This window comes from Poecile atricapillus, chromosome Z, assembly GCF_030490865.1.
Source record: "Poecile atricapillus isolate bPoeAtr1 chromosome Z, bPoeAtr1.hap1, whole genome shotgun sequence".
NCBI lineage: Eukaryota > Metazoa > Chordata > Aves > Passeriformes > Paridae > Poecile > Poecile atricapillus.
In genome coordinates, this window is record NC_081289.1 from 23,112,726 (window position 1) to 23,137,319 (window position 24,594).

At 38.7% G+C, this 24,594-nt stretch overlaps 1 protein-coding gene across 1 annotated transcript in view; it reads left to right on the forward strand.

The window, feature by feature from the left end:
• The window catches only part of LOC131573196 (transcription factor RFX4-like), a 53,660-nt gene that overhangs the window by 25,010 nt on the left and 4,056 nt on the right, over positions 1 to 24,594 (forward strand). Inside the window, exons 10-15 of the mRNA XM_058826917.1 lie at positions 3,022 to 3,116; positions 4,542 to 4,659; positions 9,286 to 9,405; positions 10,678 to 10,839; positions 16,980 to 17,142; positions 19,472 to 19,610. Of these exons, the coding sequence (XP_058682900.1) occupies positions 3,022 to 3,116; positions 4,542 to 4,659; positions 9,286 to 9,405; positions 10,678 to 10,839; positions 16,980 to 17,142; positions 19,472 to 19,610 (797 nt within the window). The remainder of the gene's footprint in view (positions 1 to 3,021; positions 3,117 to 4,541; positions 4,660 to 9,285; positions 9,406 to 10,677; positions 10,840 to 16,979; positions 17,143 to 19,471; positions 19,611 to 24,594) is intronic.

Genomic DNA, 24,594 nt, shown 5'->3' on the forward strand with positions numbered 1-24,594 from the left:
CAGCAGGATTTTTAACATGAACCTGAGCAAAGTAGATTTGTGAGTTAACCATTGAATATGTGGAAGTCCAATCTTTCCTGCTGTAGAACTGCTGGAGAATTGTCTTTTGAATGGCTTTGACACTTAAGTAATTGTGTATTTGAGTCCCTTGTAAACTTGTTTATAAAGAGCTCCTTTTTACACAGTGTTTTCATAACCAAGAGCATTTGATGGATAAGTTTTTGCCCTGAACTTCTATGACTAAATAGAAGTCCCATATCGGACAAGCTCATTGGTTAATTTAGCTTCTGTCTAGTACAGTGAAGGGTACGGGCTTGAAATTGACTTTAGAGGTCTTGGCAACTGGTTTTAAAATTCAAGATCTTTTGCAAATACAAAATATTCCTTCCATCATCCAAAAGTGTTGCATAGTTATAAGCTCAGGTGTAACCTGAAGCACACTGAGTTTTGTTGTTTTGAGGCAACAGAACTTTAACATCCTTCACATAACCTCACTTTCTGTGAACCCACCTGTTGTATTCCCATCACCCTCCTGAGGGGGACCAGCCATCTTTTACCCAGAATCTGCCTGAACAGGGCACAACCCAGGCAGCCACTCATGGGAGCCCAGGAAGGGTAGGTTTGCTAGTGAGGCAAGTTTTTCACGGAATGGCTGGGAAGACAAGGGGTGACACCTTCACATGTACCCTGGACTCCACAAGGTTGACTTTGGAAGTCATCCCACCGTGTTAACACTTCAATTCTTCTCCTCGGTTCAGGGATGGGCCTTGCATTCTCTGCTAGTTCTGTTTTCCAGGGAGAAGTTCTTATTCTTTCCTCTCTTTCTTAACCCTTGATTTATCTCATGGCCCTCTTCCCTTTTGAGGAGATAGGAATTCGACATGGCAGCAAAGGAGGTAGCATACAGTGACACCGAAATCCAAAACCTGAGTGAATCCTTCTGTCGTCTTGTTTTATGTTTATGTCGTATGTTTTCAAGACCTATCCAACATCCTACTGCTGGTCAAAAAAGAGTTTTCAAAGTTATACTCACCAGTAGCAGCAACATTTTTGGCTGCCATTCAGAACATCCTTAATGTTTAAGGAATATTCTTGTGTATGTAGTATTAGTGTAATGAAATCAAACTGAATTTTCCTGAATGCTGTTGGATTTGTGCAAGTTTTTTTCACGTTTTAGACCTATATAGTCCAATAAGAAGTTAGTCAGAATAGTAAGCTAATAGCTGCAGGAGATAGGATGCCGATGAGGTGTTCAGATATGTATAGAGAATATTCTAGAACTTAGATTTTTTTCCCCATCTTTGATGTTTATTCTACTTGACCGAAGATTTTTTCACTATGCCTTGTATGACTTATATGGCATCAATTAAAGGCCTGTTTTCAAACTTTTGTTACTAATAATCAAGGAAGTACAATTTCAGCTACTATAATTAAATAAAACCCCCCATGTTTATAAGCCTGTAAACAGAGAGAAACAGAGAAAAATCACTGGGTATGAGAGAACCTCTTTCCTGTTCTGCTGGACTACATATCTCTGACACGATTTCTGCTTTATTCCCTCATTCTCAGATCCTGTTGAGGTATTTTTGACAATCGCTCAAGGCTAAACATCTGATTTTCTCAAATAGGTTGTTGTACACAGTTGCATTGCTCCAGCAGCAAAGCAGGCAACTGATTTGTTTTTCTGCTCTTGCTCCCCTCTTTGCACAGCATATGAATTACTTCATCTGTTGTATCAGGCAGTTTTTGTCCAGCCAAATACTCAGGTAAGGAGAACATTTAGATTTCTCTGTAATCCTGTTCTGAATAAAGGGAAGTTTCCCATTCAGTAAAAGAATGAAAGAAGATAAGGGTGGTCCAAACATCATTTCCCTTCTTCCTCAACTAATGTTTCTGGTAACTCAGCCTTTCCAAGTCTCAGTTAAATAAAGTTGTAGTCAGGTGTCTAGCGAATGCATTCCTGCTCATCCTCCTGATCCAAGAGGATCAGAGAGGTTGTTCTTTGCATTATTTTTGGATATCCTCTCTGTCTCATTTCCCTAGCTATCATCTCTACGCTTTGCCTCCTCCACTCTTTTCACTGTCTTGCCTGTGGAGAGAAATTCCTTCCTCCTGTTATTTATAATTAGTTGTAAATGGAATTGCTTAGCACATTGAAATCATCCTGTAACACAGCAGGCAGAAGGTGTCTTTCTTCTTGACCTACTGAGCCACATATCTTAGCCGAGTTGAAGAATAGTTTGTTGAGGTGTCAAAGCACATGATTCTTTGTCTTCCAGACATTGGTTCTCATATATAAATGAGACTTGAAGTTCTAAGGACTGCAGCTGAGTGACTTCTTTTAACTTTTTGTATTAAAATATTAATATGTGTACTTGGAAAAAATCAAAAAGTACACAGGTTGCTATTTGCGAAATCTTCTTGATAATGAGTATTTCTGCACTGATAGTAATTTATTTTGAAGAAGGAGAAGTTTATGGACATTCTTTGTGTGTGTGTGTGTCTGGCATTGCAAATAGATGATTTGCAGCAGTTAAATCATGATTTTGCAACTAAAGCATTATACAGATGAGCGCCCTATCAACAATACTCATTCACTCGGTGCCTTGAAGATTCTTTATGCATTTCTAAATCAATTTCATGCATGACATTTTTTCATCACTGGGGTCAAGGCCTAGTTTCTCACTCTTCATAGAGAACACCATAAACATTTCACTTCTGGGCACAGCAGACAACATAAATAAAACCACTAATTTTAAAAAACAGCTTCTGATTGGCTCACATTAAAATAACACTTTCAATGACTGCATCAATTTCAGTATAAACAAGATAAGAGACCCAGCAAAGTTTTTGGGTCAGCAGCAAGAAAGATGCATTTGTTTCAGTTAAGCAATCTATTATAAAAAATACACCATAAACTCGTGATTCTTTTGGTAGCCTTTTGTGATTTGTTTTTCTTTTGTTTGAAACAGAATCCAAGTTCTAAGGTGGGCTTTTTTTTTGTTTTGTTTTGCATGCCAGTGTATCAGGAGTTTGATCACCTTTTGGAGGAGCAGTCCCCCATTGAGTCGTACATCGAGTGGCTGGATTCCATGGTGGACAGATGTGTTGTAAAGGTTGGTAAGGAGGAGTGAGTCACTGATGTTCATTATGAGCTCTATTCAGGTAATACATTTTCAGAAAAAAGTAAAAATAATTTAAAAAAAAAAAAAAGGAGTTGGTAATGAGCAGGATTAAAGCAGTAGTGGGAAAAATCTCACCGGTTTTCCTGGAGAATTGCTCACATTCAGGATTTGGCTTTATTCTGCTCTTATTTATTTTATTCCAAAAGATGGTATTCAAAAGTGAATGGGGTTGAGGTTTCCAATCAAGTCAGTATTTCAGGGATATGGAGAGATGAATTCAGTCTTCCTAATGGTACAGTGCAAAGAAAAACGTAACTTGGCCTTTTAAGGTTTTAATGAAAAGGATATTTAAGCTAGCTAATTTATATACAGTCAAATGTAAGGATGAAAGTCTACATTACCATTCAGTAAAGGACACGTTTATGTTCTTTTTGACCTGATATGGAATACCAAGGACTTGTATTTTATTTTAATTAAAGTGCATGCAGAAACCTACTAACAAAACTTTAAAACGTACTTTCAAAAGTGATCTGGCATCACCATATTTCTACACAGAGCATGAAAATACATAAATTACTATTTTAACTTCTTTTACTTTTTAGTAGTAGGATGTTCTGATAGAATTCTTCGTTCCAGTTGTTAGAACTCAAAAGTAAAACCAAAACAAATCAAAATATGCTGCCTCTCTGTCTGCTGCAAAATAGCCATACAGAAAACAGATAATTCTCCAGATTACTTTAAATACTTTGATTGTTTTGAGGAACTTAGTCAGTAGAATGCAATTTGAAATTCAGGCCAGAGTTGTTAATTTTAATGAAGAACTTGACATGAATTTTAATAAATTAATTTTAACAGTTGATTGGGTAACTCACATATGGCTATAATAAATACATTTTTGAAGAGTTAATGCCTAAATTGTGATTTCTGGAAAGTATTTTTCCTAGTAAAATGACTAAGTGAATTCACAAAAATAAAAACGAGAAAGAACAAAAAACTTCATATTCAATATTAAACCTCATTTGAAATAATAATATAAATTTATAGTGTAGATCAAACGTTATTGATTAGAAATTGCTTTCTTGAGTAGGAGGCAAGAAGGAACATGCTAGTAATTAGGCTAAGATGAAGATCAGATCAAATTTCTTTGCAGTCCTTTTATCATGTATAAAGGAGATCCAGTCTTGAATAATACTTTACTGTTTCCTCTTTCTGAAGGTTGTCCACGGTTTTAAGGTGGATTTCTGTCTAAGGCCATTTTGAGTTTGGGCTTTTTAATTTGTAGTGTATATTTTAATGTGGAGGTGGTGGTAAGTAGTTTTTCAGTATAAAAAGAGAAGATGGATATATGCATCATTCAGCTGTCTTGCTGGTAGAAATAAAAGTGTCTCCATGTCAGACACATCTCTCTTCTTGCAGGTAGCTGCCAAGAGACAAGGCTCTTTGAAGAAAGTAGCTCAGCAGTTTCTCCTGATGTGGTCCTGTTTTGGCACTCGAGTGATTCGGGACATGACTTTGCACAGCGCACCCAGCTTTGGTACTTGGATTTTGTTCTAATAATTGCATGCCACAGTCCAAAAAACAAAAAAAATAATCTGTATCCTAGCTGGTGATGTACATCTTAAGGGAAAACATAACCAGTTTTCAGGTGTCCAGTGCTCTATTAAGAAATAGGTTGGGCTTTTGACATTTGGAAATAATGCTCAGACAGATGTCTGTCTGCAGACAGGGGAGATGAAAATGTTGCTGCTTCCTTGTGTTTGCTGTCAGGAGCTGCAGGGATCAGTCACAGGGCAGTTGGGGGAGCCCACTACAGGAGCATTCCCTAATGCACTTCAGTGCAAAGTGAGCCTGCTTACCCAAACCACTCTGGCCACGAGTTGAGCCAAGAAAGATGACTTTGTGCTGAAGTGGATGAAAAGCTCTCCAGTGAAGCACTTTGCCAGCTCTCCTCTTAAAGGACATAGCATTTGAAACCGGTCTTTGCAAAGTGAGTGTGCTTCTGTCACCTGGAAAGTCTCTTCCATTTCTTAAGAAGTCAGTCAGGATTAAAAAATAGATTTTTATTTTTTAAATGAAAAATCATGTTGCTTTTCTACACTGTTTGAAAGGGGGCTTTGTCCACTGATACAAACTGTTCAGATTAAAATCAGCTGAAAGCAAGAATGACTCGACTGGTGTGCCATGAGTGTGAACTTTCAGGCACTTGGGACCAGACTGTGCTTGAGAGATGCTTTTTATAAATGCACATTCATTTGAATATGTTTCTATAAAGATCAATAAAGAATGATTTTATATGGGTATTACATTAAATACCCATATAAATAAATAAATTACTCATTTTTATGGGTATTGCATTGCATAAATATATAATTGTATTATATGGGTATTGAACAACTGCAAGGTTTTCTGCAGGCTGAGCCTTGATGTCCTTTATGCTTTTAGAACCATCTAATAGCATAAATTTGAATACTGTCATTGAGATAAGATATTTTTAATATGTTTTATATATTTATAATACATATAATATTTATTTCTAAAATATGTTTCTATTTTAATCTGAAGTTACTTTTATTTCCATTTTAAAATGGAATCAGGATAGTGAGCATGATCACCCCAAGGTGATTACAATTCTCAGCAAAATACACAAACCTGTTCAGGTGCAATGCTTGTGGAAGCAGGAGGAGCCCTGAAGTTTTGAATATCAGAAGTGTAATAAACTCTATTTAGCCACAGACACAAATTTATAATAATCTACATTAACCATGCTATTCTTTCACTGCAAAGCCACTTGACATATTGTTCATGAATTAGAGTTGTACAAGATCCAAAAGAATAACCCCTGAATGTAAAAAGCTCAGAGCTAGATGGCAGAAACTTTTTTGCTCTTAATTTATACAATTCTTTCTAGCTTTTCAGACTTATATATCAGTTAAGTGAGTTCTATGGAGAGAAACAATGAGTGATTTACTCTTCTAAATATTTACATATATATACACTTTTGTTCTTAACTTAGATAAAATGTTTTGCATTTTTACTGCATTGGGAACTGTTTCAGTGGACTGATTGTTAATTATTTTTTCCACCTCAAACAATATATAGACTCAGATGCTCACAGCGTAATTTTTTTTAAGTGAAATAATGTGTTAGCTAGTGGGATCTTTACTATGTACAGGAAAATATATTTTTACCTTTGAAATAGATGATTCCAAAATCTGATTGAAGGAAGTGGTAGTACCTGGCACTGGAGTGACTGGCACAAAGATTTGATCTGCAGAGCTTTTAAGCATGGTGACACAGGCAGGTTGAAACAATCTCTGGCAGAAAAAAAACCAAAAAACCTGCTTTCTTTCTTGCTCCCTCTCTTTTTCTCTCTGCCTGCCTCCCTCCCTCCCTGCCTCTCTCTTTCCTGCTTATGCATATCAAAGGCACAGTTGGTGGCTATGTTTGGGTAATGCACCCAGTGTATAAAGTAGCTAATTAGTAATAGAAACTCCATGATTTTCTCCAGATCTGGAAATCTCACTGTTGTTTTGCTACTTACACATGATTGCTGTATCTCTTAATAGATGCTGATACTTACTGTGTCTTAGCTAGGCATTGCCATGATTTCCGTTAACCCCTGAAAATTAGAGCCAAATGCTATTTTTTGTTGTAACTACAGTCTCTTGAATGACTTCTTACCTCTTTCTAAAGAAGTGATTGATTTTCTGGCTACAACTGGATCCACATCTGTACTTAAATATAGACTTGAAAAACCCAACCATTTTATGCGAGAAACAGTAGCTTGCAAACACAGAATTAATTATGGTACATTGTGCTGAATTGCCATTCTCTGTGAGGCTGAAATGCATGCCCTGATATCAGTTTCACTCTATAGCTCACATTTCATTTGACTTATTTAAAAATGTAAGAATATTGCATTCATTGCATTCAGTACCAAAACTTTGTTTCTCTGGTGTCTTTCACGCAAATTCTGGGCTCAAAAACTCTATGCAGAGCTTAAAAATACACAGTGGGAGAAATAATAGGAGAGGAAGAGAGAAATTCAAAAGAGTGACAAGGGCACTGGAGTGTTTTTAAATGCTGCATTCAGTATTGCCAACCCCAAGTATTCAAAATAAAGTATTAGACCCCCCAAAAACAAAGACATTTTTAAAAATAGCAGATCTTGGGTTCTTGTTTTTTTGCTTGTTAGCATTTAGTGTTTAGAGTTCACACTTCCAAATATTTTTATGAAACTACAAGCAACTTCACTTTTTTTTTTTTAAATGAGGGCTGAATAAGGAGTTTGATGGAAAATAGTAAATACCCTGAGCTTTATACCACTACATGAAGTTTGCCAGCATTTTAGCCTGTTTTTCTTACCTTGAAGTTACTTATTAGTAGTAAGTACATTAGAGTCAATAGGAATTTTGCACTGAAAACCTGTAGTCAGGAGAAGAGTGAGCATTTTGTGGAGATTCTTGAAAATCTAAGTTTCCACTGGGGAAATCCTAGGTGAGTAACAAGCTGCTCAGCCATGTCTTCTGTCTATTGCACTGTTAAATCAAATAGGACTTTATTTAACAAGACTTTGAGCACAAAGGGTTTTTAAAAACAAGTTCTCTGCCCTAGTTAAGTGAACATCCCCACTTTTTTACCCTTGAAAGTCTGGGGGAACCTGTTACCATTTTGATCTGCTTAGTCACATGAAACAAATGAAGAACTGGACACTTCAGGTTCACCATCAGCCAGAGATTTCCTCCTCATAGCAAAGGTGTTGCAGTCAGGTGTGTCCTGTTTCTGTGCTGCCTTGCCCAAGAGCACAGGGGCACATCTTCACCTCCCAGGGTGTGCACCCAGCTCATATCAGTAACAACAAAACCATGCAAGCGTGGAGGGAGAGAATGAAACACAAAGACCATCGGGGTCACAAAGAAAAGAATGTGCTCAGAGTCATCCTGAAAGCTGAACTGCCAGCTAGAATTGAATAAGAGTATTGGGTCTTTCAAACCACTTCTGCCCTACAGCAGCGTGTTTGAGTACAGAAGTTGGAGTAGGGGTAGTTATGCTTCATTGTGATAAAAGTTAATACATCAAGATAAACCTAACTTTCCTGTGAAGAAACCAGTCATTATGAAATTCGATGGAATTTGAAACTTTTTTGATCTTTTTCCCATGAAAGTATTTCTCCTCAAATGCAATAATGGAATTTCCAATGGAATACCTCCACATGATGTGTTTTTGGGGGGGCTTTTGTCTGGCAGTAGTTGGTCTCTATCTCCAATGCTGGCTTTTCTCTTTAAGCTAGCTGCTGGATGAGCTATTATTTTAACCTCGCAGTACCTGTACTTGTCAGAATTACTTAGTGACTTAAATGAGCATGTGTTAAATACTCTATGCACATCTAAGTGAACAAAAGGGCTTTAAAAAGTCAAACTCATGGTATGGGTCCTGTCTGGAACTATAACAGGTGTTTGATGTCATGGGGTCTATTGCATAAATTGAACAAAATAATCCATCTTGATACTTATCAGTGTTCTCCTGCAGATGGGGGTTTGTTCTTTCAGGAGGGCACTGCAAAATGTCCCATCTCTGATGTTTTTCTCCTCTTACTTTCCCCCCTCCCCCAAAATGCATCTGTGGTCTCTTCTTACACACCTTTCTTTTTTCTTGTGATTTGTGATCTAGGGCAAACATTTCTTCACCATCCCTGATAGGTATTCTTTATAAATCACGGGAAGCAACTCCCTTTCTGTGCAGGCAGTTCAGAAAATTCAAAACAGGATGTGTCACTAAGGCAGCCACTTTGAGTTTCTACTTCTGACAGAAAATGATATGTCTTTTAGACAATAGGGAACAATTCTACTGTAGTGCAGCTGCCCAAACTAACATTCAGTGCTAATATAGGAGGAGAGGAATCCTTCAAGTTCCAGCTCTCAGTTAGGTAGTCTTCTTGCACTCTAAACCACAACTGGTCATAGAAGCCTGTATAAATCCAGGAATGAACAGTTTGCTACTCCCTGGTTTTACTCTGACCTCTCTTACCTTGAGTAGGAGAGATATTTCAGTACATGGAGGCAGCCTTATTCAGGGCTGTTTGTGTGGGTGCCGTAATGATTGGTTTAATGGGTGTATTGAGACAGTCAATGGCTTTTTTGTTTGTTCACTTTATTACCAGGGTCTTTTCACCTTATTCACTTGATGTTCGATGACTACGTATTGTATCTGCTAGAATCACTCCATTGTCAGGAGAAAGCTAATGAGCTAATGAGGGCAATGAAGGGAGAAGGAAGCACAGGTGAGTCTGTTCTTTTATTCATTATTTGTTGTTTTATTCCACTGGTTTCTCTATTTTTATGTTAGGAGATAACCTTATCCTTATCTAACCTGCAGAGGATTATCTGTGAGCAAAGTGGTTTTTACTTCTATTGTCATGTGAAATAAATAATTTGGGAGGTATCCCTGGTTAATACATTCTGAAAGAGAACTGCTTGTTTCACAGCATCACTCTGGATGTCTGAAGCCCCATTCCTAAGCACTTGGTGTTTCAGTAAAAAATTTTTTGTACTGAACCTCTTATCTTGGTTAATCTTTCTAAGCCACCATGAATTTCAGTGGGCTGAGTGTTAATAAGTTCACTGATATCAGCGGATTTGTACCAGTCTAAATAAGAGGAAGAGATAGCAGGAGTGAGAAAAGACAAATGGCAGAGCTGTTGTTTCTGGTACACTTAGATTCTGAGTGCCTGTACTGAGGATATGTTGAGTCCTGCTCCACTCCACACTGCCCTGCCAGAATAGAAGCAAGCAGGAATTGCTTTTAGTTTTTTCCACTCTGGGCAACCCCTTGTAATGAGAGGTTCTCAGTGATCTTCCTTACTTGCATTGCCCGTTAAATTCGGCAAATTAAGCCTCTCTGTCACCTTTGAAAGTTTCATTCTCCATTTTAGCTGCGGTTTAATTTATCACCCTGTAGACTTATGGTAAGAAAAGCATTTCAGTGATTAGGGTGCTATCTTCTGTATGGTGAAAGACTTGAATTTAATTCATTGCCCTGCCATAGCCTCTTGGGTTTTTGACAAACAAGTTGCTTATTCTTGCATATTTTCCACATACCTTTAGCAGCTAAAACTATCCAGAATATCCTCCTTTTGTAGTCAACAAAGAAAGAAAATCATGGCCCAAAGCCACAGGAATGCTCTGGAAATTCCTGTTTCTTTCCAATGTCTCTAGAAGGTGTAGGAATGCCTAGCTCAGACTCAACTCCTAATTTTAGACATGTAATAGTACATTATAGGAGCCTAACACTTGAGCTGCCCATGTACCAGTTTCCTGCCTATGCAACAGAAAAAATAGCACATTCCTTGAAGAGCTCCTCTGAAAATACACTGAAGGTTGTAATGGTGAATATTATAGAAGTACTTCTTTCAAAGATTTGTGGTTCCTGCTCTGTATTTCTTGAAATACACTCTACAGAACCTAACTGCCTGCATTATTTTTTTTCTTAAGTTTCTCAGTGTTCCTTGACTCTACCTTTAGCTATGTTTGATGGGTTTTCTCTCATTCTGCAGCAGAAATACGAGAAGAAATTATTCTGAGTGAACCAGCTGCTCCAACTCCATCCCCAGCGCCGTTCTCCCCAGCTAAATCTGCCACCTCTGTGGAAATGCCCTCTGCCCCATCACCCATCAGCAACCAGTCCCCAGAGTATGGTGGCATAACAGCTACTACAGGTAGGTTGGCTTCAGACAGATAAATCTGCTTGAAGGTGGCTTTTGTGCTAAAAATCTCCTAAAATTTAGCCTTAGAACATGAAGTACTGCATTGCACTATATGAGAAGCCTTCCCAAGACAGAAATCTGTTCTCACTGTATCCACACATGATGTGCAGTCTACCAGGAAGAAGATCTGATGTTTGGATGTTTTATTTGCCTGAAGGAAGTGTGCCAAATGTTTCCATTTTTGTGAGGTTTGCAAAATCCCAAATCACTAGCGGTTCAGGAATTCCTAGCTGGTAAAGTGGGAGACGGATATCTTTCAACATGTTTAACACCCAAATATGTTTAAATAGCTGTGCAATTGGAAATCTTCTACACTTTGCTGATAACTTTCATCAATCAATGTTAGAGATTAGGAATTATATGTTTGAAGCCTGTTTTCAGTGTTATACTCTATTATGGCAACAGATAAGGTTGTTGTATTCTGGTGGGCCCACAAACTAAAAAAAATTGCACTTAAGGGACAAATTAAACTTTTGGGTAGAATTGACAGAAAACAATAAGCATAAAACTAGCTCCTTGTTTGGGCTGTATAAATGGCTGACATCCTCTTTTTGCTCTAGAGCAAAACTCATCCCAGGACAGTCTGTCTGTATGATCAACAGACAGCATTCTCTTAATTCATGGAAAGAAAGGCAGAAAAGTGAGTGACTTTCAGAAGGCATTTCAGGCAGTGAAATTCCAGCTTTGCTGCTCCTCATTGAAAAGGATGTACAATCAGAATGTGGAAACTATCGCTTTTGTGATGTACTAGAAAAGTTACAAAATCTTCTTGAAAGAATGTCATAAAGTGATGATTTACCACACTAGAGAATTTGGCAGTGGCTAAGAACTAATAAATCTTTCTGAAAAATGTTTTTCATGTTTTCAAAGGCGCCACAGGGAAGCACAATGCATGTTGTGCTGGAAAGAGATTTAAAAATATTTGTCCCTACATCACAACTTGAGATTTTTCACTGTTGGAGGCAATACAATAGTTAGGAGGGAAATAAGAAGTTATTACCCCTCAGGACAGATAGACAAGAGACAAATAATTCCTAAACAGGGTAGGTGACCACACAGCTTCAGTCCAGGTGTCAGTGGAGGTGGGGAGGATCTTTGACTCTTGTTGAAACATTGATATTCTGTGGAATTTGACCTGTAGACATTGTGGGATGGTTGTGATGCCAGGAACAGACCTTAGTATGATGCAGGGCTGTACACAGAAATTAAGGACTGAAAAGAAGGGAATTGTGTGTTCTGCAGGGCCATTGACTGGAATGGAGGTCTGAGGGACTTGTATTTGGGCTGCAGATACTGTAACTCCACGTGACTGCCATATAGCAGTTAACCAAAGGCCATTTGCCCTTGTCCTGTCACTAAAGGTCCTTGTAAGAAGTCCCCTTCCCTTCAGGTACTGAAAGACCACAGTTATTCCCATACTAGAAATTTTTAGGCAGGAAACCTATTTCTGATTATTTTAGTTATTTTTCCTCAGCTTTTCATTTTTAGTTTTTTTAAAAGCTTTCATTTAGTTGAATTGGACTTGTCTGGTGCAGTCTTACTTTTGAGACTGTGAAAATCATTTTTGTCTTGCCAAGCCAAATTTGCCAATGCAAGTAATGCTCTGGTTAACATTAAATATGAATATGTTTCTTAATTTGAGCAATTAGTAATTCCTCTGTTTCCCATGTTCATCACGTAGATGGACTAGTTTTAGTTTGCTAACCATTACACCGTGGAATGCAGCGCTTATTCACATAAAGCAACACAAAATAACAAATGTGTCTCAGCTAGAGGAAATTGCTACACTTTAAAATAGGGGTGCTGAAGATGTATTACACATACTCAAACTACTTTACAAACAGATCAGTGGCATTAAATAGATTATTTTGAAGCAGGAACCTCTGTTCTGGAAAGATCACACTATTGATTTTCTTACGTGTTTTTTATGAGGTAAATGTAAAATTCCACAAATGCTTTGCAGATCTTGAGAACTAGTTCCATTGGTCACTATTAGCTCTCAGTTTCCTAATTTAGGGCATCATTAACTCTTTCTTACTTGTGACATTAGCAATAAAAGTTAACTATTAAACTTGTTTTTTAAGCTTTTTGCCTTCAGCCAGTGGTCAGTTCAAAACCAGCAAATTAAACTGTTGCAATGACATGATACTGAGCAAAAGAAAGGTAAATCCTATGTATCACACTCTGTGGCATCTGTCATGGTACCACTAACATTTTATTTAAAACTTTTTGTTAGGTTACTGGACAGTTAAAAGGCTAATTAGCCTCCATCCTTTCTAAATCACAATGGCCAGATTAATGATTGTTCAAACTGCAACAGTATTGTAATAAAAGTGATAGCTATATGGCTGACTATGCTGTTCTCTCTTAAAGCCCCTCTTAAAGCTCTGATTATTCATTTGCCAATGCAGTCATTTTTAGACGACCCAAAATGAACTCTGAATTTTTAGTTTCTAATATCTCAGTAAACTACGGAGTTTGCTGTTCAGTTTTAAGAAATCTATGCATGAAATAAGTCCTCAGGTCAGCAATGGTCATTAAAAGTCACTGTTCTTCCAAGTCTGGGCTCAGTATTAAAGTTCTGGGAATACTGGCATAGATCTAGTACTTCTCATATTTGTGTGTATGAGTAGAACAAATTTTTGGTTCTTTTCCTAAAGCTTCAGCTCCTGGACTCATATGAGTATTTGAGAATATCAGCTCTTGCTCAACAACCAGAGTTTAATTCTCATAGCTGCAGAGTGCAAAACCCAAGGTTTCAATTTCAAAAGGCAATTTTTCCCTTCAAATGGAAAGGCTTGTGTTTTTCTAAGGCTTTATAGGTAAAGTGATCTGTTTGTTGAGTTGGGACAGAATGGGGGTCTGACTCTGGATTTCTGACTGCTTGAGGCTGACAGTGCTGCTGGCTATCAGAAATAATGCACAGTGCTGGGAGTGTCTCACCGTGTCTTGGTGGTCATTTGCCTCCAGCCTAAAGCAGACATAAAATGCAGCATCATGAAGCATCTTCTGGGTTTTTTTCTGCACTTGTGTAGGTGATGGCATCAATGACAATAGGGCTCTTGTAGGACTAATAGCATTTCCATTTATATTTGGCTTCCCTACAGATCAGACGGCCTCTCAGTATCCTCAAAATAACTTTTTTTTTTAAGAGAAAAGAAAAAAAAGAGTGATAATAAATGAATTTCCCTATTTTAATCAAACCCTGCATGTTCAGAACACAAAGCAGAGCAAATTGTTGCTCAATAACTATTGTTTTTGCTTATTTCAAAAAAGCAGTTCAGTTGGGTTCAGACATATCTAAAAGAGACTTCATCTCTTGGAGTTCAATTCTGCAAGCAGCTGAGGAAATTAATCATAAAGGACTGGGACCTAGGCAGGTATTAGAAAGCTAACTATGAAAACCTTTCACACTTCACTCATTCCTCCTTTTCCACCCACCACAACACTGGCAGTATCCTGACTGACCTCATATGTACTTACTCACAGTCTGCAAATCTGTTGTCATCTTCCATCCTTCCTCCCTGTCTCTGTAATTAGAAAATACTGAAAATAATACATCCTTTCCACAAAGGCAAAGAGAAATGAGGCAACTGTTTGTTCCCCAGAACATTCCGTAAAAAATACTTGCACTGCTTTCTGTCATTCTGTAAATCCAGAGTAGAACCCAACATACTTTTGTTCCTAAAACATAACCTGCAAAGAAAGGGAATATTCCCTCAAGCAGCTGTGTGAGGTACTATCTTGTAGTACCTCAGACAGTTCTTGGTCAGAAGAATTAAACAAAGATATTCACAGCTCTCTTGGTGAAAGACCTGTTTTCTACGTTTGTTTCTGTGACATCTGGACAAGCACAAAACCTGTTACCCTCCAACCATGTATTTTAAAGTTTAACTGAGGTGGCTGCCAGTTAGATTTGAATACCAGGAGTGGCATCTCTCATCCAAAGAGTGTGACTTCCCACAGGGAGCACATGAAACAAGTTGCTGTCCTGGACTCACTCATTTTCATCATATGATAAGATCCCCACTATTTTTTGAAAAAAGAAAAGGAGATTGTCACAATGTCTAAGGCCACTCAAATCACTATATTTGATAAAATGCAAAGGATCTCTTGGCTCTGTTATTACAGCTTCTTATTACAGCTAGGAAGGTCATGACATTTTTTGGATCAATGGTCAATTTTCTTCTTGGAAAAAATAAAATCAGATCGAAGTAAAACTTTTTTTTTTTTTTAGTGAAGTGAAAAAGTAGGAAAAAAACCCCAAACAATGTTACCTAAAAATAATTATTTGGGGTTTTTCACCCTCTTTGTTGTCCTTTCTTTTCTCTTTGTTTTTGCCTTTCACACTTAGGCCTGTTTTGAAAGAAAGCTGCAAATTTTCTTTTGGAAGATAACTTTGGGAAAATATGTTGACCTTTTGAAATTGAAATGTTTCATTAAAATATGCTGTAGACAAGTTGTTGATATTTTCAAAACTCTTTTGTTTTCAAATGAAACTATTTGGTAACTGTATAAGTGCTTCTGGTCCCTTCCACCTAAACTGTATTTTTAGCAAAGGCAGATTTCCATAAACATTTTCCCAGTTCAAGGAACCATGAATGTTTATTTGTCCATGGCAACAGGAGCTAGCTTTTCTTCTTGGGGTCTTGGGGATGTCAGTGTCCTTTGCATTGGGAGGAGATGAAGATAGAAATTTCAGGAGTCAGTGGCAGAAAAAGCAGGTGTGTGAAAACAGACCTATCAGAAATACTCTTGGCCATAACACATCCAAGGATTTCTATTGCAAGAGCACCAAATCACACCTTGCTGAAGTATTTCGAGCAGGACTTACCTTGTAAAGCTCAGAATGCCTTCACTCAGTTGCAGAATTAAACATTTACCACCAAAAAAAAAAAATTGCCTGATTTTGCCAAATAAAATCACACACACCTGAAGAAAATTATGCATACTATTTGAAATAGGCTTTCCATTTCCCAAAGCCATGGAGTGGACACAGACCTGAGAATACAATCACTTCCCCCTCTGAATTAAACCCTTTCATGCTACAGGAAGTCCTAGAATCCATATTGAAAAAAAACAAGTCACCTCCTGCAATTCCTTTTAGCCAAAGAAAAGGAGTCACGAGTGCCCAGAGCCCCCCAAACCAGTGTCCTCATTGGGTTAAATTCAGTGTTCTGGTCCTCATTTGCAGGGTAATCTCAGCCAGTATGGTCATGACCTCCAGCAAGAACTATGTTATACTGGAACAATAGATCTGTCAACCTCCTGAGCAAAAGGGGTGTGTGCAAAGGACAAAGGTTTCTCAGCAGCTGGCTCATGAAACTGGAGTTCCTGCCTGGAAGGGATCAGGATGATTAAAAAACTCAGCACCTTCTAAGCAAAATGGAAAACCCACTTCTTTGCTTTGCTCTTCCCACAAATGCTCTACATGACAAGAATAAATTAAGTCCAGTCTCTGTTGCCACTAAAAAAAAGAAAGAAATGTTATTTGCAGGAAGGAAATGACTAGGCTATTTCTGTCTATCTACTTGTCGTAATTTGGGGATCTTTGTAGTGTTCCCACTACAAGGGCTCGTACCTAGTTGAATGGAGCAGGTACAAACTGCAAAAGGATTCAAGATATTTATTTGCATAACATTTATTTTTTTCTAATCCTTCACTGTACTGATCATACTTCCTGTCTCAGTCCAGGCCTCAGAGCTGAGCAGGCCAGCAGCCCTTTCCATGTGAGAGAGAGCTCAGGGTTTGGTGCATCATGCCTGAGAAATCTTAGCACTGGTGTTCTTCCATTTCTAAGTCCTATTCCAATGTATTGGTTTTTTCTGAAAAATTATTTCAACACCACACTGGAAGTCCACAGTGTGAGCCATTCCAGATACGTTTCATTCTTCTGGATCCTTGCACAGTCCAAATGATCTATATGTATTGATGCTCATGCCTCAGATACGACTGGTCTGTTCACTTTGATCCATGCACTTTCCATGATTGTTGCCTGTCCACTTGTTTTCCTGTAATTGTCTCAAGGCACGGCACCTCTGTGGATGACAGCCCGTGTTAATTGTGTTCCTTTGGCTTCTCTCTGTCTGCAGGGGCCATGCAATCCTACACATGGTCACTCACCTACACTGTGACAACAGCTGCTGGGTCACCTGCTGAGAATTCCCAACAGCTGTCCTGCATGAGGAGCCCTCACGTACCTTCATCATCCGTCACACACCGGATACCTGTTTATCCCCACAGAGAAGAACATGGGTAAGGCACTTCCCAGTGGCTTGGGTTTTTTCAGTGTGTTTTTGGTGGGATTTGGATGAACTCCTGCTTAGGTGATTTTTTTTATTATTATTTTTTTTTTTAGTACAGTAAAAGCTGTTTCTTGATGTAGTTAAGTCTGTATTGCAAAGATGCTGGTATCATAATTCTTTGGTTGTTGTTGTTATTCTATAATTATATTATGTCTTAGTTTTATAATCTCATTTAATTCTATTCAAAGCCACAGTAGGCCTGGTGGATATTTTCTAAAAGGGAAGGCTTAAGCAGATTCCTTCTCTGATTTCTATTTTCCTGTGCCATGTTTGAAAAAGCTAGATGTGCCTAGAGAACAACCATGTGTCAGGAGAGGTGATCCTTCTCTTTTCACTCAGCATTGCTGAGACCACATCTGGATCCAATTCTGTGCTTCCCAGTACCAGACAGACCCAGGCATACTGGAGTAAGTCCAGAAAAGGGCCACTTTGATGATGATTGTGGGACTGGACTATCTGTCATACAAAGAGAGGCTGAGAGAGCTGAGGTTACTGAGCATCAAGCAGAGAGGGCTCAGGGAGGGTCTTATCAAAGTGTATAAATACCTGCTGGGGGATGTAAAGAAGACAGAGACAGGTTCTTTTCAGTGGTATTTAATGACAGGACAAGCACAATTAGAAGTACAGGAAATTCTGTTTAAACATAAATGAACAAAAAACTTGTTTTACCGTAAGTGGGACCAAACACTGGGGCAGGTTTCCCAGAAAAGCTATGGAGTCTCCATCCTTGCTGATGTACAGATGCCAGCTGGACACAATCCTGGGCAGGCTGCTCTCGTGGACCCTGCTTTGAGTAGGGGGCTTAGACTAAATAAACTCCACAAGTCCCTTCCAACCTCAGTGATTTAATGACTACTGTTAACCTGCAGATGAAAAAATGTCCACAGTTTGAAGACACAGACACAGTATCACCATAATAATCTAATATTCTCCATCACCAAAATTTGCTCAAGGCTCTCAATTAAAATAATTACCGGTATAAATTTATGTAACACTATTTCATCTGGAAAAGCTTCAGACACTTGCAAAAGCTCTCTGTTTTTTCATTTGATTCAGTGCATAACTCACAGACATACATAACTAAAAAAACAATCATAAACTAATTGATGGAGAAGGAATAAACAATATAGCAAGATTAGCAAATTCCCAGGTGCTACTATGATGCCAGAGGTTCAAGAGATTTTACTGTGTTCCTCAGTCTTGTTGCAAACTCACTAACTTTGCAGAAGTGCCAAAGGATATCAGTTGATATTAATTTGAACTCTGCATCTTCTTCCATCTTAAATGTGATTAGGTTTAGATACCAGTTTGAATGTCACTGCTAAGGCCTTACTGGGAAAACCTGGATAAAGGGAATGTCTCTCTTATCTAGAAATATGACTGTTAGGTGGAGGCAGAAATAGAGCAGCACAGAGGTACAGGAGCTAAGAGTATTCAAGACATAGAACAGACAACAGTAAGGCAGTGTCTATGTTATATATATATATGTGTGTGTGTGTGTGTATATACGAGAATTCATTGTTTCTGCAGGAATGTCTTGCCTCTGGTGTTGGTTTATGGTGATTTGAGGAAACATTTTAATCTAGGTGAATCAACTTTTCTGAAAAGATCAGATGTTCACAAAAATTGGGAAATTGCAGAAAGTGTCCATGCATCTTCTGCTAGTGAATGGTCCAAACAATGATGGCCAGCACTGACCCAGTAGCTAAGGAAACTGCTCCCTCCTTTGCCCAGGGAGGAGGTTGGGATTCAACAAAGAAATTAGACAGGTTCTCTGACTTCGCATCCCACTCCATTACTGATCTGGCTGTTCTAAAGCTGAACATTGATTCAAACTAATTCACTTTTCTCCCTCCCAAAAAAGGAACATCTGACTGCAGTGCAAGGAGATAGCTGAACTCATTGCAGTTCTTCAAGTCAGGGCTTACCATACTTCCTCAGCCTGGATAACAATTTACTGGGAACATGGCATTAGATAACAATAAAAAGGAAAGACACTTTCTCCTCAGAAAGTGCAGAGCTGAGTCTGCAGTTTAAAATTAGCCACAGAAACATGCTGGGTCTCTCTATTTGATGTTGTGCTGGATACACACTTTCACTAGTGGCATCTGCTTCCCATCTGAGCTGGAAAATATATTTGTGAAAAAGATTTAAAATATCATCCTCCTCTTAAAAAAAACCAAACAACCAAAAACAATGTTATGTTTCATAAAAGTTGTGGAATGATTAGTGGAAATAAATTATTGTGCATACTAAAAGTAGTTTTTGATGTATTTTAGATACACAGGAAGTTACAACTATGGTAGCTATAGCAACCAGCATCCCCATCCAATGCAGAGTCAGTATCCATCCTTACCACATGATACTGCTATTTCTGGACCACTTCACTACTCAGCTTACCACAGGAGCTCTTCACAGGTAATCTGCATTTATTACTTGATGATAGTTGTTATAACATTTAAAATAATTCAGTTTGTAAATTTTTCAGCATATTAGCTGTCTGAATCAATAAGATGTCTAGATATTGATGGCTCCTATTTTTTTATTTTCCAATATTGCCTAGGTATTTTTTCATTTTAGTGGAGATCAGAAGTAGCTTTAGATTGCCAATACAAATTATTAACTCTAAAATCCAGCGGTCTGGATCATGGAAAGTGTTTCTGTTTTAAGGAGCAGCTAAAGCGAAAACGAATATAATTAGTTGTATGATTCTTAGGTGTTGGGAGCAGGAAGAGACCCCCTAGAAGAAGTAAAAGTGTTTTCATTTAGCTGAAGATGCAGAGACCCTAATGAATTCTTGTGGGTCTCTGCTTTTGAGGATACTCATGTTTAGGAATTCGCCAAAACAGTAAGTTCTGCATGTAGTTTAAATAACTTCAGGACACCACTGCAGGGGTTGTTTAATCTATATCCTATAGTCTCCTACAGTGCTGAGAAATTATGTCAGTAACCCTTCCACCTCACGAAATTGAGCCAGTAGGAGCCAGCACAGATTAGGTGCGAAGATCAGATCTAGCAAGAGTCCCAAAGCAGTGCCACTGTCAGAGGGCTTTAGTGCCTCATGCAGCTGGTGCTTCCTCAGGGTAGGCAGCTGCTCTCTGGGCTCTCTGCTAGAAGATTAGCAAAGGGCAGATACAGGGAAGAGGTGATGGCATCAGGGTATTCCACCCACATGGCACCACTTACCCTTTACTGGAAATTTGTAAAAGTGTATCAGGGACTGCCATGCTTAATATCATCACTGGACTGCAACTGTTTCATAACAGAGGCAAATATGTGAATTTGGTAGTGCTTTGAAACAAAGCACAGGAAAGCTGTATCTCATTTTGGTCTTTGGCATCAGTCTGCCATGTGATCTTAGAGGAGCTGTTTCTCCTTTTTATGCTTCATTTCCCCTAGCTGTAAGATAAGAATCATGGTATTGATCTCCCTAAAGCTTTTTGAGATCTGTATGCTCATTTGGAGCAGCTCAACAATGACTCCCTGGCTTATGGAAAGGACAAGCTATAATTTCTCACCCATTTGTGTAGTACCTGGTCTGTCAGACTACATGAGGTGTACAGCTTTGTCTGAGGGTTTTTGCAACTGCTCCATCTTCAGCAGAAAAGTGAATGAACATTTAAGTGCAGTGTCCTGGGACGGGTTTGTTTCCCTCCATTTTTCCGTATAGGTCTTACCCTGTTATCTCAAGAAAGAAGTAAAGCAAATCAAGATCAACACATTTTTAGTTTACTTGGATCCTGGCTAACATGCTGTATGCAAACAGTAGCAAACACTGAACACAGGCAAATATCTTTCATACTGTAGTAGGCTGTCACTAGAAGTGCAGATGTCAGATAATTTTTTCCTCTCTTGCTAGTCTTTGAACTGTCCTGAACATATACGAAGAACAGCTATGCTTTAATGATCACAGTTTAAAGGAAAATAATTTCAATGTCTGTGTGGCATGTTCTTTCTCATGCTGCCTATAAACTGAGATGGAATTACACAGCAGGACACAGCCAACAAAACTCTATCAATGTGCCTGTTCTGTATTGAGAGGAGCTACAAACTGGAACCTTACTTTTGAAAAATTATCTAAAAATCTTTAACAGTTTGATATATAATTTGCTGACAGATTTTTAAAGCTAAGTTAGCATCTTTAAAATGCCTCCCCTGATAATAAGTCCTCTCTTAGTGACTTAACAAAAAAAAAAGTTTGTAAGATGTCCCTAATAAGATGTTTGGGAACTGTTCTTTTCCTAGTGGTCTTTGTGAGGGGGACATGTTGCAAGGAGTTGCAGTAGAACTCATGATGTTGCAAAACAAAAATATAGGAAGCCAAATTTACAATGAATATATCAACAGCTGCCACTATACTGAAACCAAAGGGGCTGCAATGTGCAGAGCTGTGGGAGTATAATCAGCTGGGAAAAGGAGGCATTGACCATAACTTTCAAAAGAAGTCTTTGTTATAATCTACATTCTGGCCAAATATAGAACTTTGGCTCAACTTTAGCAACTATTCTACCATGCTCTTTAGGACAGTGTCTAGGGATTAACTCCAATTGAAAAAAAAGATCTGTGTGTGTGGTAAGAGCTCTACAAACATGAATTCAGGGAGAGCCCTTGTCCTAGACAAGGGTCTGAGCCAAAGCAGGTGACATGTAGTTATGGTGGGGTTTAAGCTGATCTATTAATAACTATTTTGGTCTTGAAGAACATCACATCCAACTTCTTTCCATGGAAGACAGAGACACACTCCAGGTTTTATCAGCTACTTTGAGAGTTTTGATTCTGTCTTTGGAATCTTTGGAGTGAGGCTGTGCTGGGGAAGAAATCACATAGATGTAGATACTTTACTATTAACCATTACTTTACACTTTTTACATCAAAAAGTGCAGGTGGGGATCTGTCATTACAGGCTAATTCCCACTGATGGCTAAGACTCTTTTTGATGACAGGAACAGTCTGTTCAAACCTTGATCTTAATCTGAATTTTTTCTTCCCTTACCATCTGTGAATAATTCTCAGAACAGTTCCTTGCTTGTAATTCCAGGCCTGATTGCTCATTTCTTGACTTGGATTACTGGCCAGGAGCCTGGAAGACAAATGAAAAATTATCTACAGATTGATGTGTTACCACCTAATTCCCTAAGCCATAGTGAAGGAGTGCATACAATATTCTGATGCTATTCCACCATCATATAGAAGGAGACTGTTTAGTGTGTATGTACATAAACACATCTATACCGAGCCTCTATTTCATCAGTTCTTCATTTCATCTACTTCTGCAGTTTTAGGTGCCAGTTGCCAGGGTACAAAATAGGCAGCACCTCTATCTAAAAGCCTCTGAGAGGTCTTATCAACCTATGCTGAGTTTATCAGAGAGTTACAACACCTCCACAAAGTCACACCTGATCCACCTCCGCTGTGTAGGCTTGACTGGCTTCTGAGCACAGCTTTTATCTGCAATGTTCACCCCGGCTGGACAGATCTTAATCCTCTTTCAGGCTATCCAAAATATTTCCATTCATGTAATTCTACCTCTTCCTTAGGCACAGACTAGTTCATGCTGCAGCAATTTTTCTTTGTAAATTTCATCGCTTACTCTTTTAGAAGGAGGGATAATCAGAGAAATTGCAGCATATCTGGTAACATACAGAGATGCACATCTTTAACTGTAAGTACCCTAATGTGTTGCTGTAGTGAATCACACTGTAAGTTCAGTTATCAAGGTCTTTCTCTAGCAAGGACCAGAAACAGATGTGTGGAGGAAAAGTCTTAGAAGTAGTTTCACCAGCATAGCTATGATGACTTTGGCAAGAGCTAACCTAGAGATACATTGAGTAGGAAGGAGCAGTTGGAATGATGTCTGTTGTAGCAAACCACTCTCCAGCAACCTGTCTTTGAGCTTTTTTTTACATATAGACTTTGTCAGGGGTTGTGTGAAACACTCATTCTCTTGTTATTTTTAAGTCTGTTATCTCATGATTGCATTGGGTGCCCTGGGGTTTTTTGGGTGATGAATAGTGAATATTCATTCCCTGTTTATCTACTCTCACCATTCAAGATATTATAGATCTGCATCATTCCTTCCTCACCTCCTCCCTGTCATCTCTCTCACAGAATTAACTGTTATCATCTCTTTAGTTTCTGTTGTGACAGGTGCCCTGTGCACAGGAGTTATCCAAGGACTGCAGGGCAGGTGTAGTCTGCAGAGGCTGTGAATGTCCTGTTCTTTCAGTTGTGCTGAGCAGGGAATCTGATGGAGCTGGAGCTCCTCTCCAGCCTTTCTGTGCAAACCTGATCTCACAGCAGGTGGGAGAGATTCAGTCAAGCAGCTGCCAGCTCAATCACCTAGATCTGAGAATCCCTCCTAGATGCCACACTAAACACAGCCTCATTTTACCTTTTCTCCTTTGCCACTTCCAAAGTGAAACAACCATCTCCAAACGGTCGATCTCAGGTGACAGAGAGCCATAGAAGTAGTACAGCAATGTTCCTCCTTTTGTACCATGCAGCTCCTACCTTAAAGACAAAAGTTAATCTATTTATTTATTTATTTATTTTTGTTGCCTTTAAGCTGCATTTATGAAGATCATAGTTTTACTTCCATGGCCTGGACAGAACAAATCACTCTAGAAAATGCTGCAGCAGTACAGTCTGCTGTTCAGCAGTAGATCAGATCTGCACTTCTCAGAGGCCCACAGCACACTGGGCCATAGTCAAAGGAAATTTAAGCAATTGTTTGTACTCTGACTCTCCTGAACTGCTCTGGGGAATACAGTGGTCTCATATAACTTCCCAGGGTGCAGCATGCAGTACTACTCAGTTTTTCTGTAAAATAATGCATGCCACAATTCCACTAAACCATGTCTTCCCTTCATATACCTCTGCAGCAGGATTTGTTAGATGCAGTTCTGGAAGACAGTAGTAACTGTTTTTGGCAGTGGGGGAGCCAAGGAAATCCTCTTTCAGACAGAGCCCATGCTTTACTGTCCATTCTTGTTGTTCTGGCTCATCTACTTTGGGGAAAAAAAAAAGAAGGGGAAAGTTCTTAATCCTCCAGCACATACACATTATAAACCCATGGCTATACCAATGCAGTAAGAATAACACCCTCCTCAGTAACCACTCTGTCATCAAACAGCTGGTAATGACAGAAAGACAAAAATACTGCCCAAATCCCACCCATGCAGCAAGAGTCATTGTTCCCAACTGTATGGCTTAAGAACAGCCTCGAGACTGTTAGCATGTAATTGAAGCAATTATGTATTGAATGCAACAGGAAACAGATGTCTAAACTTCTTTTGAGATAATTACAAATAGCATTTTCTGAAGGCTCCAAATGCCACTCCCAAAAGTACCAAAATCACTTAGATGGGCTTCAAAGTTTCACTCTACTCAATTAACAGATTCA